Source organism: Clupea harengus, chromosome 25 (genome assembly GCF_900700415.2).
Source record: "Clupea harengus chromosome 25, Ch_v2.0.2, whole genome shotgun sequence".
Classification (NCBI taxonomy): Eukaryota; Metazoa; Chordata; class Actinopteri; order Clupeiformes; family Clupeidae; genus Clupea; species Clupea harengus.
Window position 1 is genome coordinate 13,676,476 of NC_045176.1, and position 18,409 is coordinate 13,694,884.

At 44.4% G+C, this 18,409-nt stretch overlaps 1 protein-coding gene across 4 annotated transcripts in view; it reads right to left on the reverse strand.

The window, feature by feature from the left end:
* Nucleotides 1-18,409, reverse strand: part of astn1 (astrotactin 1) — a 166,846-nt gene that overhangs the window by 21,327 nt on the left and 127,110 nt on the right. For all 4 annotated transcript variants that reach the window (XM_031563091.2, XM_031563095.1, XM_031563093.2 and 1 more), the window contains 3 exons: nt 5,726-5,994; nt 5,317-5,450; nt 4,780-4,931 (listed from right to left, as the gene is read on the reverse strand). In XM_031563091.2, coding sequence (XP_031418951.1) covers nt 4,780-4,931; nt 5,317-5,450; nt 5,726-5,994 — 555 coding nt within the window. The remainder of the gene's footprint in view (nt 1-4,779; nt 4,932-5,316; nt 5,451-5,725; nt 5,995-18,409) is intronic.

Consider the following 18,409-nt stretch of genomic DNA (forward strand, 5'->3'; position numbering starts at 1 on the left):
CCACTACAAGGACTGAGCTCCTGTATAAATAAAGAAATTAAAAAAATACAAAAATAAAAATATAAAAAAATACAAAAATAAATAAAAATATTGTCTATGTGAGACTATTCAAATTCCATAACACATGCTTCTGAAATAACTTGCTTCGTCAATAATAAATTAGCAGGCAATGATGTTTATTCAACATTTATTCAATCACAGTGGCAGTGATCCCGGCCACAGATGTGGGCAGAGGCCATTTGCCAAGCGGGCATCTGCCAATGGGGCCCACACTCAGACCAGGGCAGGATATACAAAACTCACCAGACTGGACTTTTATATGGACGTGAGTTCCTTCCACATGGCACACCGCACGGCCAGACACACTTCATTTTCACAACTTAAATTTATAGATCACTGACTTTATGTCATAACACTGCCTGCTTCAATAAAGGCCTGGGGTCTGCTGGCAGGGGCTTGATGGATGGAGATGGCGGTGTTTTGTGCTGTTTGGCGGAAACCTGTCAGCGTTGCTGTGCGGCCGGGCCCAGGTGCATGGGGCCCCTGTGCAGGGGGCCCCGGTGTGTCTCCTGTGCTCACAGCTGGGCGTTTGTTCTCCCCCCCATCTTTTTCTCTGTCTCACACACACACACACACACACAGACACACACACTTGCGTGGTGAGAGAGTGGTGCCAGCTTCCGCACAGCACCTGACCCTGGGCCTCCTCCGCCGACGAGGAATGAGCTCATGCGCCAGGGGCGTCTCTCAGCGGCGGAAAACATTCCACAGAGGTGAAGCCCCGTCTTCCACCTTCGGGCACGCATCCCTGCTTCTTGGGAGCCCTAACCTCCCCCTAACATCCCCAGGCCCACGCCCTCATTCCGCTTCCCACCCTGTCCGGAGGGGTTTACGGGAGGAAGCGTGGCACCCAGCTCCCAGCAGCACATGGCGCTGTGAGTAATCTGTTTATGGATTGGATGTCATGTCCCACTGACCCACGAGTAAACCCCTCTGTTATTGGGCGATCAAAGCACTGACATCACCCTGGCCGGGGTGGCTGTTTGTTTTCACAGGGAGTCTGGACCGGCCAGGATGACTGAAAGCAGACTTCCGATTCAGTCAGCTTCCACATCTGGGGAGAAGTCTATGATGTCAAGTTGTGTGCCTGAATCCCATTATGAGCTAGATTAGCACACAAACAATCCGCTGCCAAAGAGCACCATGCTAAAGTCATTAGCTAGTGTGTATTGCATCGACCCATTCACACCTTAGACCGACACATCTTTTTCCTGCTCATCAGTTTGCTCACCTTGAGGCCCAGAGGACTATTACTACACCTGTGGTCTGCAGTCATCCTAGATTGCCATTGCTGTGAATGTTACGGCACAAACCCATTTGGCTAAATGGGGACATTTAGTACATATATCTTGGCATTGCCTTTAGCTGCTTTTGAGTGGCTGAGCAGAATGAGCAGAATAGTTACGGACATTATATTCCAGAAGCATAGTATGGGAATTCTATTCTTCATAGAAAAACAGAACAAATCAGGGAAGGCCCTAGGAGAGAAACGCTGCTCATTTGTCTTTCATGTGTTTACTGAAAATAAGACAGATTTTATATATATTTTTTACATCTGGTGGATTTCATTCAGATCCTTCCAGTAAACAGTGTAAAGATGCTATCCACAGTCCGCAGTGAAATCAAGCACCAGCAAAGATGAAGGGCACATGTCAACACTTAACATGAAAAAAAAAAAAAAAAAAAAACTACAAATTTCCAGTAAGGCTTAATCCTTACAAGAGCACCTCCTCGTTGATCACATTTGCCCAGTCTCACATTTGGACTTGATATAACATTATGTTCTTTTGTTTTCAAAAGACAAAGAACTTTCAAAGTCCAATTTGGAGGGCACACAATACAAACTGGATCAGGTATGGGGGGTTGCAATAAACATGCCTCTAAAGGGAGCCAGACAGATAGACAAAAGAGAGAGGAAATATCCAGGGCTGATGAGGAAGCCAAGGGGCCTGCACACACTGCGCATAGCCTACAGGAGAGCTTGTTTCAGATACGGACGGATGGTTAGTGTGCGGGTGTGCAGCTCTGTGTGGCCCTGCCCTCGTCTGACACCCAGCTCTGCAGATGCACATAATCTCTCTGTTACGTAATCACAAGAACTACATAAAGTTACATTTCAATTAACTTTGCCTTGGACCCCAACTGTCGGCACAGTTTCTTTTTTCGATATTTGAAACTGTATTTTTTTGGGGGGCGGGGATGCTCTGTACTGTAACTGGTAAAAGGCCTCGGCTGCTTGCTGAGCTGTGAAGTGTTCTGAGAGCTCTAGGGTTTTTCTAAGACTGAGGTGAGTTCAGAGAAGAAGGATATTGTTGCAGGAAGAGAAGACCAAACGGACACCCTCTGCTTTCGATGTAAGGTTACTTAATGCAGGAACATTTCGGGGGTTTTATCGGACGGGCTTCAAGTGAATCGTAAATTCGTCTACATCTGCCTCCCAGCCCTTCATTCCCCAGAAGCGAGACGGTCCAAGGATTTTTAGAACGCTTCCTCTCTCTCTCATGTGCAGCCGCGAACCAGTCCATCAATCGACAGTGAATCCACATCGACAAACAAATGTTGAAAAATAAACAAATGAACAACTAAATAAGCAAAGAACAGAGTGACTTTTCCGGTAGGTCCACGTGTCTGTTTATCCTTCTCCGGTGTAAATAGTAGGCTTGAGAGCACCAATAATTATAAAAGCCTGTCAGAATGAAGGCATGGTGTGAAACTGTCAACTGTCCCGCTCTTCAAATGCATGAAAAAAAAAGAAACGTTCAAGAAACGTGGCTACAGAACAAGGTTTTTTTCCTGTGCTGTGGTGGATGATATTATCTGCTTCCTTTTGTAAAACTGGCCTAGTTTTGAGGAATGTGTGCAGCCTAGACCAAGCCGCACGAGGAGAACACAGACCTCAATCTAGACCCTGGAACTCTGGGCATATGGAAATGTCAGGCTGTGAAGACGACTCTCCCCAACCAGTTGTGCCCAAACATACAACAAGCCAATTGTAACAAGTGATGTTAGAGTGGGTTTGAATAAGATCCCATATCTTCACTCTGAAAGCATGCTACCAAGCCCACTGTGAAATGCCCTTAAGTAGAGACCCCCAGCGGGCAGCGAAGGAGGGTGTGCCAGGGCACTGCATGTATACCCATGGTGCCGTGGGTCATCCAACTCCAGACCCAAAGCACTGGCAGCCTTTTCAGGCCAATGGCAGCACTTCACAGTCCTAAATTAAGCTAGTGCTTTGATATTGCTGCCAATGTCATATAAAAAGCACATTGTTACATGATCAATGTGCGCATTATCATGGGAGTAAAGGAAAAGATTCAAATCTGAACATTCACAGGTGGTGTTTGATCGAATCCCTGAATCCCTAGTTGAAAATGTCAGGAATTCATGATGTGGGGCATGTAGTTAAAAGCCTTTACATTTTCACTATTCTTCACTATAACATCAATGCAAGAATGCTTAAAGCTCAAACAGTGGTTGCAATCTTTTTGAAGCATCTTCAATTTCTCTGAAGAGTTAAAAGTGGTTTCCTAAACCTGGCAAAATATTCATCAGGAGTGGACCACAGAAAAGGGTGTTTGGTTGAAATGGCCGCAGAGATCCAAACAGTTAGAAGTAAAGTTTGCAATTTCAACCTGAAGATGGATGAGGTGTTTTGGATGAAGAGAGCTCTCTTAAAAACACACTATTTGTCAAACTTCAAAAAAATTTAAATGATAACATTTTTGAGAGAATGCTAAATGCTTCCTGGCTACAACTGACAGATGTTTTTCAAAAGGAAGTCAGGATTCAACAGATGATGGAATGAATCCCTAAAATTCCTTATAAGTATCCTAGTACTCCCTAATGTGATGTAGAGGATGATGGAGGCTTAATGAGTTTCCTTTGAGATTTAGCTCTCACAGGCAGCCTAACTGAGGCTAACCATGATGTGCTGAATACTTAGAAGGTTCTTCTCAATATGCAATAACTGTGTTCTGAATAACTGTGATAATACCTGGCTTTGTATTGGTTACAACTCTATAAAAACACTATTCCTGCATATGCCATACACAAATATATGAAATAAAAACAGATTGCACTGCAGATTGCACTTGACACTCCAAAGGCTTACATGGTGACCACATCTTAAAAATGATGTCTTTCTTGGTGATTGAGCACTACCCAGTGGCAAACCCCAATATTACAACTCTCCCACAAAACTCTGTGGGGGTCATTGTCATTCTCTCATTCTCTTCATTGTATCCTTGGGTTATCCTACTGAAGGCATCCTGCTAAAACTGGTTGACAAGAACAAAACTGGCAACCAGAGGAACTTGAAGTGAGGAGAAAGCAACATGTGTTAACCTTTCAACCTTTCAGACAAGGTAAAAGGAGAACACCAACCCTATGGACGGCTTTCCTTTTACATCATGTTAAGCATTCGTATTTCAGATAGATTTATTGTATTTTAGATAGACCAAGTATATCAATTCATAATGACTTCTTAGTTATTTAGGATAAAAAAGGCATGTTACAAGGGAATATTTGGGTTTAACATTGTGTTTGAGTCAGCAAGGAAATGTCATTTTGCAAATGATTCAGTATTCATAAATTCCAGCCTTCTTGGATATCATCCTTGTATCTCCTGTTGCTGTATGAGCTGAGACAAGCTAAGTAGAAGAGTGCGAGAGAAAAGGATACATGTTTAAACAAACTAGAAGGAGGAAGTAAAAAACGTACCTGTTTCCACTTTGGAGTGGTCTGTCCTCTCTGTCACTTTTTCTTGACTGATGAGGTAATCAACAATGCGCACTCCGATAGGTGGCTCTGTGTGCTTCCATTCCACGATAACCAATGAGCTGCTGGGCTCATAAGTGTGGGACAGCCTCAACCTGGGTGAAAGACAAGAAGGGAGGCAAGACACAAAGCCTATATATAATGACCATAAAATGAACACAAAAAACTTGTTCAATCAAAATAACAATATGCACAAGCTATTATTATTATTACTATTATTATTTGTATTATTATAATTATTTGTATCATTCATATTCAATCATGACCATCATCATCATCATCATTATTATTATTATTATTATTAGTAACAACAACAACAGCAGAGGAACACATTAAATTATACATTACCTTAACACCATTACATTCATTCATCGTTAAAACTAGCTGGATCATACATCTAATTGAGCGGGGAGAGTACATCAGCCTGTGAGGGCTCAGACTGCGTTAAACAGCTCTGCAGATCCTGTGGGGGTGACTCACCTGGGCTGAGGCAGTGGGGCACAGATTGGCAGGCCGTCTGCCCCGAAGGCACTGGAGTCACAGCGGCACCAGTCATCAATGACATCGCCCTTGCCGGAGCACCAGAGCATGCTCATCATGGCCTCCTGCAGGGCCTGTCAGGGGGCAGAGGAGCATGCAGATGTGCAGTCAGGTGAAGCTGAGGAGTAACCATGGGCGATCATGGAAAACAGTACACTGAAAAGCTATCACACTGTCCAACTGTGGTATATCATGAATACTGAATGTTTTTGACCTTGGAGTATCCAAGACTTTGCATTCACTGGTAGAACATCACCATACGGAGCTCTATGGACGGAGGGTAAGCATAGATAGTCGTGAGCGATGAGTATTGTTGGAGATACAACTTGAACAAAATGGCAGCTCTCACCTGGTAAGTCTCGTTGTTGGAGACGAGCTCGTAGATGGGCGTGGCCTTGGTGATGTGGAGCAGGACAGGCTCAGCGGGACGTGCGGGCCCAGGGCTCATGTGGCAGAGGTGGCAGGACAGCGGGCATTGGCCCTGGCTGCTGCAGTCCATGCGCACCCCCGCCGCCATGCGCTTGGCACCCGAGTCCAGCAGGCTGGCAATGTAGGCCGGGTAGGTGAGCGTGCGGGGCTCCTTGTCGCGCTCCTCCGACTCATCTGATGGAGAGTTCCCTGGAGAGGGGGAGACAGACAGAGAGAAAGAGAGAGAGCAAAAGAGAGAGAGAAAGAATGAGAGAGACAGAGAGAGAGAGAGAGGGGTAAAGTGCAGGGCTCTCTTTAATAATGTAAGCGTTTAGCTGTTTATTGATCACAAACAAGAACACACTTTCCAAAAGAACAGTAGCCGAGCTGCTGTCACAGGGATTTTTTCACATCCAAAAGTCAAGGGTGGGGACTAGAGAGGAAGCAGCAGAATATTATATGAACAGAGGCAAGACTGATGGGAATAGTGAAGGTGTGAGGAGCCAGACCTGAACCAGGGACCACAGCATCACATAACACCACCACCACATCTCAGTACATTAGGCTGGTTAAATTGCTTTCTGAAATGTATAATACTGCATGCATTAAACATTGAAAAAGGACAAAAACAATAATGGAGAGTCATATGAGAAATGTTTATCTCTTAAATTGTTGTTCGCACCGAAGAGTGGAGGAAAAAACCTTGAAGAAAAAAACACTTTGCCTCAGTCCCCAAATGACCACTTTAGAGTGGGTTATTTCCAGTATGTGGTCCTCCCTTGAGTAGTTGACAGGACTAGCATTTTCAAAGACTTCATGAAACACGTGTTGTGCAAAATGCAGTAGCTGTCTCTAAAGCGTACAGTAAGTTCTCCCTGTTTTCTCCTCTGAAAGTATCAGAATACCATTAGCGCTCTCTCTCTCCCTCTGCTGAGACCAGAGCAAACACAAGATCACAAGCTATTTTGAAAGCTCAACAGCCAATTAGGGAATAACCCTTTTGCTGGTGCAGGCTTTAATAAAATAAGACAAGTTTATTACTCTAAAGGGTACGGGGAAACACAGCTACGGCCTGCAGATGGTGCTGCAACGTGAACCTCAGCTTCATGGCAGAGAGAACAGAAGTCACCTCTTGACTTGAAGGGAACATGAAATGACTGCAAACGGGCACCCAAAATTCCCTCCGCAGCAAATAAAGAGCAGAATAAAGAGCTGAGGCTCCTGGCACACATCAATCTGAACTCCAGCTTCCAACTTCCACAATCACCTCCGAGCTGAATTTTCTAATTAAGTTGAATTAATTTGGTGGAAATCACAGGGCTATGAACTTTGTGCCATTGCTACTCATGGACTCTTGGTTGCCTATGGGACTGTTTGTGTGATGTGAGGCCGTTCTGGGAGTCGGTGGGCTGACTTCTCTGCTCAGGAGGGACAACAGGAGGCACTGGAGCACTTGTGGGGCTGGCACAGGTTTGGACTGAAAGGAGCGAGCTCCTCTTCTTGAACACGAAAGCTGTGAGGCTTCATTCAGAAGCAGGAGATACATGATGGGCTACTCATTTAGTGCCCATTTATAGAAATACACTGGATGTGAATATAACAGTGAAGAATATGGCCAAAGAAAAACACTCAGATCTTTTACATGAACACACACACACACACACACACAACACTCACACAATTTGTGTCTTCTTTAAAGGGCATCCTGAGTTTAGTGTAAGCAACATTGTTTATGTTGAAAAGGGATCTAAAGGTTTTAAAGAAGCTTTAAAGGCTTCTTAAAGTTGTGCTTTGATGATGAAAAGTGCTGTTGTCTTTGTAAATCTGTCAGAGTCTCAATTAGTAGATTTGATAAGGGTGAAGGTTTTCAGATTGTGCAGCACAGAACAGTTAGAATATAGTACTAACTTAACATTTAGTGGGTTTTCAGTTTGTAATAAAAAAGAGGAAGACAAGAATGAAAGAACACAGAAAGAAAGGAAGAAGAAAGATAGAACCATCAAACCCTATAGCTTGTCACGGCCCTCTTTCACCATGTAACACTAGATGTTGCTCAAAGCCCTCTTTTGCATTTATCCCCAGTGAAATGCTGTGGGGTGTACCTGTCAGCTCCACACAATTCTGTTCAAGTGGGGCGTACAGAGTAAGGATGACATGATACAGAATATCTGTTCTTTGATGGAATTAATGTGACAATCCTCATTATATACTGTGGTAAATAGGCACAGAGACCTCTCAGGCCCACCAACACAGCCAAAGCAGAAGGAACTGATCTCATCTGATTCCTTGGAGGAAGGAAACGAAGATCCCCTGCGACTGTGTTAGGTGAACATCAAGGGAGTGCGAATTACCTCCTCAGACAGTGGAAAGCATCCGGGCACTTATGCAAATCTCTGTGACAAGCTGCTTCAGCTGGGACAGATGCGTGGTTGTTCCTCAACGTTTTCAAAAGGCACGACGTGCTACACCTCTACATAGATTATCATAAATGCTGTCAGGCACCCCTAGCAAGACGGCTCTCCAGAGCATTCACGCGCAGCACCGTTTGCATGAACAAACAGCGCGTATGTAAATGCAAACAGGCCCGTGCAGCAGCCTCTCTCTCTGATGAGTTCTTTTTTGCATTTGGCATAAGCTTCAAACGCTGGTTGTTTTTCATTTTGTCACTGTTTCCATGGAGATATCAGTCAGAGACAAAAAGTTGGGTGGCTTTCAGTGCTGCAGGTACGCCATGGACAACGTCCAGGCATCGGTTCTAATAAAGAGGGCTGTGACGGTGACACACTACCACGTCCCACTTGGTTTCCAGCTCTCTGTGGCCGAGTGGCCCTTTCGATCTCGCACTCGTTGATTTATTCCTCCACTTTAAGCACAGTGTGCGTGGGCTGCCAAGGTTTTACTGACAGGCGTCCCCCCCTGGCGCCTTAATGAAAATCCGCAGCAGCGTCTCTCTGCGGCCTGCTTATTTATGCCGTTTATTTACCCGTGATTGTGTCTGCCCAGTGACACAAAGAGCTGTGACATCTTGTTTGCGGAGCTCTCGAGGAACTAATTTCAGTATGTTCAAGCTACCTGTGTACAAAGAGGTGCACATCTCTGCAACGGAGGAGCGATGGAGGCCGACCGGCACGAGTCCTGTGGTGTGAATGCGAGGCAATTTACTAAGGATTTGCTCTGAACAGAACCATTTAGCCAAGGTCTCCCAGGAGGCAAGAGAATGCATTGAATAGAGGTGAAACATCAATCTAAATAGGCCTGAATAACAGCAATGTTTGAAACGGTCCCTGGAGACACTCTTGGGAGCTATTTTTCAAATGGACCAAAAGTAGAATTATGAGCAACAGCCAAATGAAAGAAGTTACTTTTCATTATTGTCTTTTCTATAAATGCACACATACTTTACAGTCACACAATGCACACGCATAAAACGCATAAAACGCATAAAAAGGTGTCAGATTTTGCCTCGAAGAATTTAGAGTGGTTTTGATAATATCAAAGCATATCTTGCGTACAGGCGGAAGCATCCATACCATGGCGAGCCATGAGAGCAGAATGTGCGCCCCATAGCAACAGCTCTATAATCAAATGTTTTCAGAGCGATGTTAGTATCCATGGGAGTTGCTAGGGGGATCTGAACAGCAGGGTGCTCTGCCAGCCAGGTGCTGTTCCACTGGCCTTATCTGTCCACATGAGGCAGACAGCTGGCTCTCCTTTCATGGGGAGATTACACACTGACCCCCCCCCCCCCCCCCCCCCCCTTACACACACACACTCCTGCCTCTGATGTAATTTACACTTTTGACGGGCACGGTGACCTTCACACACAGCTCAAAACTTTCACCTCTCCTAACTGACAGCGTTTGAAGCACCGAAGAAGGATTTGGAAGGACCAAAGACAAACCTATTTAAAAATGTAATTAAAAAAAGTAATATGTAGAGTTGTGATGAGCAATCTGAAAAACTGCACAACTCCCAGCAGCTGAATAAAAGAAAAGTATTACTGTGAGCACCTAAGTCTACGATGCTAAGTCTATACAAACACGAACAGGATAATGATGTGAGGGAGGCCCTGTTGTGCTGTAGTGCAATAACCATGCTTCAATATTAATTAAAATAAATCACAATTTTTAGATTTAGTAAAGATGGTTTATTTTTCTTTTTTCTGTAAATATGCCCGTGGCAATATATGTTTTCACTCAGCCCCCAGAAAAAGAGCTGTTGTGGGGAAGCAGAACAATCTGACATTCTAGGAAAACTAAACACTAAACACTAAGGGATGTTCTTGTTTAGAAAGCACTCATTTCCCTCAAGTTTCTTTCACTCTTTTCAGTAATATAATTCTATTTCACTTGCCTGAAACAATGCACTATGAATCTTCTGTTTGAATTTAACTCTGTATAATCACTGGGACAGGGGGAATTTGCTAAGATAAAATTCCCTATGATTTCCGCATAAATCATGTATGCCTCTCAGCTCGGGCCCAATCAACTGCTTCTGTGTTTTACCATCCGCTCGTTATTTTGCATTCCATTAAACCCCCTCTGACAATGAAAACAAATTAAACCCCCACTGCTCTTTAAAAAAAAAACACACGGATGTGTGTGAGAGTTAGTGCTCCTGCAGCAAGCAGTGGTGTTTGGCGGCGCTGGTGGCAGAGGCTCCCGTCCCACAGTGCAGTGCTACGCCATGGCGCCTGCCTGCTCTTCTTCAGGTGGTGACGGGCCTCAGCGGCGAAAGAATGAAAGATTAATTATAAAAGAGGGGAAGCCACCGGGGTCCTGTCTGTGCTGACCTCTAAAATGAGTAATCGGGGCCAAGCTGTGACTGCTCCATCAGGTCCTCGTGTCCAGGCCCCATTCTGTCACACGCCTACACACACACACACACACACACACACACAGGTCACCCCCGTGTTCAAATGGCAACTGGCCTGGCCCCGCTCATCCTCAATCTTCACCAAGGCCGGCAGCACGGCTCCGTCCATCTTAGTTATACATCCACCTCCCCACTGGCGGACGAAGGACAGAAGAACGACCAGGGAGGAGAAAAAGGGAAAAGGCCTTGCCCTCGGTCCGCAAAAACCTGCAGGTGTGCACAACCCGGAGGTCTTTCCAGTGGATTCTGCAGCAAGTTATATTTGTCTTAAGCATTATGGGCAGATAGGCGTCAATGCATCTTGTGCAAATGAGCTCTGACAGAAACCAGCATGCGCAGGCATGACGGATGATGCAGAGTGACAGATGGCGCTTGTGCTTATGATATTCTCCAGCTCCGTTGCCGATGACCCGCCTCGTAAACTGTACGCACACCAAGGGCACATTTCTGACAGGGCCTTATGCTACTTGTTACCAGGGCAGTGGGTACAAAGAGGAGACCAGCAATCAGGGTTTGGGGAGATTCATCAAAAGGGACTAATAACGTATATAAAATGTAATGAAGTTGATTATCCAGTCCAGTAATTACTTTTGACATATGAATGGCTCATTAGACTAAAAGGGGAGAGTGGATGAAAGCCCTCAGTGTTAATAGCCTTCACTACAAAGGTGTGGGACCTTAAATGACCCTGCAGAGTTCCAGTGAAGATAAAAAAGGCTTGTCTCTCCCTTAATACTGGACGGACAGAGCATCTGTCATACCTGGTCCCGGCTCATAAAGGAGTAAAAAACAAACAACAGGGAGAGGGAGAAGTTACATGTTGCTTCATTCTTTTTTTTTTCAGTGGGAGGGGACAACAAATGAGCTGTGAAATACAGTTTTAATTGGAGCTGTAGCAGAAGCCTCACTCCGGCTGATAGATATAGTATCTGCTGAGAGCCTAATTATACATTTCAAAGTGTGATGATTAAATTGTTTGTAAAGCTACACCCCTATTCCCTCCTCCTTCTCTCTGCTACACCATGATACGCTGTGTGTTAAGATAACAGGCTCCTGTTCATCTTGTTATTTAGGTAGAAAAGTTCTTGAAATGTGATCCCCCCCAAAATTCAAAGCACAATGTTTAACTTGCTGAATGTACTGGGACTGTACTCCAAATATTTACCGTCACTTTTAATTCCGTGCCTAGGACGGTTTTGTCAACTGTACCCTCGGCAGAGAGATCAATAAAAGCACAGTCTCAAAGTTCCTTGCTGACACGTTTGCACTCTGAAAATTATACCAATCAGTCTGTGTCAGCAGAAAAACAAAAGTGAACAAACACGGCTGCCATAATTAATTTTTTTTCTCTCCTTTAGCCTCGCCATGAGCTAGACAGCAAGCGCAATGGGTCTACTCGCACAGTATCAGTTCTCCCGATTGATTCATTAGTAAAACCTGCTGAGGTACTGAACGTTTGTTTTTTTTTAAGTTTTTTTTTCAGTTGGCTACAACTCGGCTGGAGTGTGGGCATTTCAAATGCGCAATTAATGAGATGATGATTATACAGGTGTGATGACTGATTAAAACTCAGTCATAATACACACAGATTTGGGGGAAATGAATTATTTATCTGATCATCAAAGTAGTGCCCAATGCACTGAGGCCTCTATCTGAGGACAGAGAGAACATAAAAAGGCTATTTTGTTTCCTTTAAAAGGAAAATGGCACTGCAGAGAGATTGCCTATGTTGTTCAAGGGGTAGCCATGCACCAAGATCGATTTAGCTCACTGAAATCTCTGTAAACATCTCTCTCTATACATACCAGCACGCTGCTTATTTCACAGGGCTTAAGGGCCTCTGAGACATCCGCTGCGCATTGCTATGCGCTCTCACAAAAGAAAGAAAGGATGAAAATATGAAAATATGCTGTGGAAAAAGCAGCATTAAGACCAAATTCTATACCTAACACCTATGGTTTTTCTTGAATACTTATTTTCACTGGCAGCAGACCTATTTTGTCCCTCTGAATTGCAGCCTTTCAAGTTGCGCTTGGACCATCCACTTTTGAGTTTTCCTAAAATAATAATCATATCTTTATATGAGTTATCATATCTCTTTTAATGGACTGTGAGCCTACCTGTAGTCTGTGCATTCTGCAGCTACCAGGCCCACCAGTCTCTCATCCCTTCCCCCACAGGGTAGATGAGTCTTCACAGGGAACACCAACCTTTGGTTATTTGTGTCATTATGTCACACCAGCGCAGAGTACATAACTGTAGAAAAATGCCAGTGCTGATTGAGACTTTTCCCTTTTCATTTTAAAAGAACCGTTAAGCTATATGTGCAGAAGAAACCATTTCCAGTGAAACTGGAAGCCAACCTCACTATAAAAGAATGGCTATTAAACAGTGCAGCAGCTTTACAGCACCGTTTCACATTCATTTATTTGTTTGTTTATTTAAAATCAGTTAGGAAGTCCTTCATTTCACAATGTTCAAATCTGTTGGTTATTACATCGCACAGTGGTCAGTCTCAGAGGTCTTGTTTGTGTCATAATAACATTCAATAATGTGTATTAATAATAAAGGAACACGCTCCTATTTATAACAATTTCATTACTTGTTCATGCGTCCTCAGTGGGTTGATCAAATCTAACCACTTTGCTTTTAACTTCCTCTCCGTATTTCTCTTCCTTTGCCCCTGTAATAACACAGCCTGCACATCTCCAACATCACACCCCCCATCCCACCCCATCCCACCCCACCCCACCCCCATAGAGAGCAGGCAAGGCCACAAGTAAAGTAATTACGACTATGTCAAAGCCACTACATCTAATTAACAAAGCTTGGAGGTGCATGTCATTATTAGAGCTTGTATGGGTGAGGAACCTGTTCAATGACAAGTTTTATTCTGTGCCAGGCATACAAGGTCATGTGTAGCCATCTTTTTCCTCATTAAAGAAGACAATTATAAGTCCTTCTGTACCAAAAAAGTACCATCACTGCTTAACATCATACACCATATTGCTAAAAACAAGATAGTAATAGCCCAGTCATCTTAAAAAAAACTCATCTTAGATTTCTAGACTGAACTATATCAAGCAAAAAAACAAAAAACACTTTGTAATCAACATAATGACATGCTGCTCACACTCCAACTGCTGATCAGTCTTGGCTTTTGCTTTTGTCACAGCAGAAAGGCTCATTGCCATTCTGAGAGTCTGTCTTTTCATCTGTTTTTTTGGGGGGCACAATGGCAGGTCTCAAGCAGCGTGTGTAAGGTGTGTATACTCGTGTGTCTCTGCCCACGTGTGTGTGTGGTGTGTGTGTGTGTGGTGTGTGTGTGTGTGTGTGGTGTGTGTGTGTGTGGTGTGTGTGTGTGTGTGTGTGTGTGTGTGTGTGTGTGTGTGCGTGTGTGTGTGCGTGTGTGTGTGGGGTGTGTGTGTGTGTGTGTGCGTGTGTGTGTTTGCATGGGGATACTGGACTGTCCTGGGTTGTTCTGGGTCATCCGTGGCAGCACTGATCCGGAAGAGCCGCCCCCCCGTGGGCCAGGTTCAGTCACGGGTCAGCACACTCCAGAGACAACCTGCTCTCTCTCCCTCTCCCGACACACCCAGGCCCTCCATGTCAGATGAAACACGTTAACCTTTCCTCTTTGCACCCACGCCTCTCCACTGTACACACACACACACACCCCAAGATCTGGTATTTCATGATTTATCACAGAGATGTCTAGAACATATTGAGCTCCTGGAACCTTTAGCTTTTTTACAGTGTAACCATGTCTCAGTCGTCTCTTAGAGTCTGTTAGAGAGCTTGCACTGGTACTACTACAGCTGAAATCCCTGTGTAAACATTGCTTTCATGTCCAAGACTGTATTCCATCACTTACTGTGTCGGTCCCTGTTTCTTTGTTCTTCTAGTTCTGGTCCCTTTTGTCAGTTTAACAAATGTAGTTTTGTTCATGCAGTTTTAAGTGTACCCTTGCTGTGACATCCTGGCCATTAAAGTCCTGATATCAGTGGAGGTATGATTCCAAACACCATATCAGTATAAGCCAGCACCAGTATAATTGCCAATGTGCAGGCTGGACCTGAGGCTGCTCTCTGCACTCCTGTGTGTCCTTATGGAGTTCTCAAAGCACGTACGAATGAACCACAGCAACATTGAGAGAGCGCCATTGCCAAGCTACAGTAAGATATATAAGCAACACGTTAACAGCATTAGAGAGGTGTAGGATTCATACCTCCCACTTCGTCTGCGCTGCACTCATTCTGTCACTGATCAATTCCAGCTCTGCTATGCTTTTTCCCACCCACTTTGACGGGGAGCAAAATGGTGCTGTCTCGCTGTTGCCCCCACGGGAGAGACAATCTCACAGACGCCTCTGATTCACCAGGGCAAGCTACGAAGGAGGACACGTTCACGGCTTCGCCTGACCAAATATGCACTTCCACACGTTGGGGAGGGAGGAGGAGGAGGAGGAGGAGGCCCAGCCATTCTCATGGATAGAAAACGAACACGGATGCCGCTGCGGTGGGGAGTCTGATTAGCGCAGGTGACGCTAGCAGAGGGGCGCGCAGCGAGGAACGGAGGACAGCTGGAGGGGAATCCGGTACCGCTGGTGCTGGTGCTCTGACAGGCAAGGCTGTCTGCGTTTTCAAGCAGGCCGCCTCTCCACCCCTTTCAACCCAGAGGGCTGAACGCCCTCCTGAAGGCCCCCCCCCCCCCCACACACTATCCCAACCACCCCACCTCCACTCCCTTCTCTCTCCCCTGAGATGTAATTAACAAAGAAATTACAGTGGAACACACCGCCAAAAGGCCTCTTTGTCTCCACCAAGACTAAAATGTGTTAATCCTTTTTTTCCCCTCATTACAGGAAAATGACTCTGACATAAAAAAGGAGAAAGAGAAAGAGAGGGACAGAGAGAAAAGGGGAGAGAGAGAGAGAGAGACAGAGAGAGAGAGAGAGAGAGGGAAGGTGCGAGCTCCCATGAAAATACCCCGGCTCAATAAAATCACATTACCTCCATCATGTCCTGCGGTGTGGTGTGCATTTTACACTCCTTCCTCTGGTTGAACTCTCCATAGTCCTTATTAGTCATTATCAAAACGCATCTCTAATTTAGTTAAATCCATTCAACTAATGCATTTTAATAAGTATTTTAAAGTGGCGAGAAGAGTGTCTCTGCCACTGTATAATCCACCTCTTTGAGGCACAGCTATGTCATGCTTCATTATTTAATGGACAAAAACATTTTCCACAGGTTTACTTGACGCGTTAGAGATCCTCAGGGCTCAAGGCAAGTTGTCTCCCCACCTGGTTTCACAAATGAAGGTGTAGCTCTGTTTCCAGCTGTGCTCATTTCCAATGGCTACGTATTCCGTCAAATCATTAGACCGTTGTTCTCTCACTGTGCTTCACTACAGTCATTGTCATCTGGGGGAGTGCTTCAACCCACAGTGTCAGTAATAGTTGTTGACCAAGATTACATCTGAAACGACCTTTAACCAATCGTAGTAGAATGGAACACTATCATTGTTGTGACTCAAGACCAAAACACGCTTTTTTTTTTATACTATACTAACTCCGTGGACTGACCAAGGCCACCAGAGTGTGACTGAAATGCAAAACAACTGAAAGGCAATATTTCTACTGAAGGCCTACCTGGTGACACAGGCAGCTAGAACAAACAACCAATATGAAGAAAGAAATTATAGGAATGCTAGGTCCACAGGAATTAGCTGGGAGGGCTAAACTCATCCCTTGTTGAATGCAGCGCGTGGCGCTAGCTGGCTTATCTGACCCGGTGGCTGACACTCAGGCAAGTATGGATTGAGACTGTACAAAGTGCTATAATATAGGGCTGATAGGATGGCTTTCTTCACCCACCTCTGTAATTCGATGCCCTTTCAATTCTGATTTATTCAGATTCTAACTCCTCAAAAAGACCATAAATTGAGAATCCTTGCTCAGGATCGACTCTTTCATTCCAAGAATCAATGCTCTCCATTTCAGACCTGGGTGTAATTATGCGGTGGCTGCTGTACAGTGCAGTGGGGAGATGTGAAATGGCACCCATATAAGGCAAGGATATGGCTTTAATTGCTTTGACTACTATGGAGATAGAAGATGGCACACATGACGTTTTTTTCAGGGTTCTCTCATTCATCTCTTTATTCCCTTTTAGGGGCCTTGAGGAAAATCACTCGTCTGCATATTTCTGAATGTGTTTCGCCGGGTCTGAAGGCCAGATTTGGCTTCAGGTGATGTCATGGCAACATGGCAACGGGGGAAGGGAAACAAATCAATAAGGAGTCAAGTTTACGGGCGGTGCTACGGCCCAGTTTCATCAGACAGCATGAAATTCCTGCCGGCTTTTACGGACTCTATCTCTCAAGTCTTGTGCCCAGTCAGACAGAGAACGGTGCACTGAAGCAAAGAACATCTGGCACCGACACAAGCGTGTTTATGTATCAGAAAGCACATTTCATGATGTGATCAAACATTAAAGACATTTTGCTTTCACTGTTGCATCCATCGATTGAGCAGCATCAGGGAAAACGGAGCAGTCAAAATAGCAGACACCACGTCCAAATTCTTTAATGTTCCACCCGAAATCATCACATTAGCACTCTGAAGCATGCAAAGGGAGTCTTACCCTCATATCCACCTCCCATCTCACACTTCCCATGCAGCATACGTATCTGCTCTGGTGTGATTAGAACAAACAACGAGCAAAACAACCTGAAATAAGAAGAACGGTTCTAGTGCACTCCGTCAGCGGGTTGAAGCGCTGGAGTTATTTCTGTGCAAATCAGCGTTCATTTCCTTTTGTATTTCCGTTTTTTTTCCGTTTCGAGCTCTTCGCTGCTTTATTGTCTGAACCGATCTTCATCAAAGTCGCTAATGAGTTCCATTGGAGCTCATTTCAAGAGGTGATTAGATTCCAGTAATAAATTATGTGTGTACTCAGCAGGATATTATCCTCTGATGGCTGCTCTCCATGTAGCAGCACCACAGTGCTCTCAGGATGTCATCTTCATTACACCGAATTTCAGTGGCATAGGATAGCCTAGTGCTGGTCTCTTGTATGTTCGCGCTCTCTACTCTACGCCAGATGCCCCTGTCTTTCTGTGTGGCTATCTCTCCCTACTCTGTTCTGTGTGTGTGTGTGTGTGTGTGTGTGTGTGTGTGTGTGTGTGTGTATGTGGGTCTTTTACAAACACACACACACTAATGCCAAGCAGGGATCATTTCCCTTGTTTAGTGCGTTTAGTACACTTGAACAGAAATAAATTAATAAAATGAACTAAAATGAAATGCCTCTTGAAAGTGGCATATGAGGAGTATTTAAAAGTGTTTTAAACACAGTGAGAGCTCTTGAAATATCTTGCTGTTGTCTCAACCTTGTTTCAGGTTAATGTATCTTTTAATAAATATGTTTACTTTGGTCTGTGCCTTAGGGTCATTGTTCCATACAGACTGTAATCTGGTCGCTATGTGATGTTGCTAATTAATGCTGTTTGCCTCACAAGGATTACCCACAGAAGCTGTCACATGCTGATTAGCGTAATTACAAATAACACAAAGTAATTATCTATTACTTGGGGATAAAAAATTTGGCTAAAATAGCAAGTGAAATGGGAGGACAAAGCCTCTCATATACTGAAGTAATGTTTAGTAACAAGGCGTTATGTGTTAGCTCATTTCATTATGTGTTCATTAAAATATGAGAACTAGATTGTGCTATATATTGCTTTG